Source organism: Eimeria tenella, genomic scaffold (genome assembly GCF_000499545.2).
Source record: "Eimeria tenella Houghton genomic scaffold, Eth_scaff2110, whole genome shotgun sequence".
Lineage (NCBI taxonomy): Eukaryota > Apicomplexa > Conoidasida > Eucoccidiorida > Eimeriidae > Eimeria > Eimeria tenella.
The window spans coordinates 298-506 of record NW_013541958.1 but is presented as its reverse complement, the minus strand read 5'-3'; the positions used below and the strand labels follow the sequence as shown (position 1 = coordinate 506).

At 75.1% G+C, this 209-nt stretch overlaps 1 protein-coding gene across 1 annotated transcript in view; it reads left to right on the top strand.

Annotated features, from left to right (window-relative positions):
* Positions 1-209, top strand: part of ETH_00036120 (uncharacterized protein) — a gene marked incomplete at both ends in the record, with an annotated part of 981 nt that overhangs the window by 565 nt on the left and 207 nt on the right. The window contains one exon of the mRNA XM_013374542.1: positions 3-209. Coding sequence (XP_013229996.1) covers positions 3-209 — 207 coding nt within the window. The remainder of the gene's footprint in view (positions 1-2) is intronic.

Genomic DNA, 209 nt, shown 5'->3' with positions numbered 1-209 from the left:
CCCCCCGGGGCCCCCCCGGGGGGGCCCCCATGGGGCCCCCCGGCTGTGCCCTGTCGCAGCAGCCCTTAAACCCACCCAGCACTCAGTTTTGTTTCTCTCAAAGTATGTACTTCATGAGGGGCCCCCAGCCCCAGCCGGGGCCCCCAACAGGCCAGGGCGCCCCCTGGGGGGCCCCCCAAGGGCCCTCACCTGCGGGCCCCGGGGGCCCC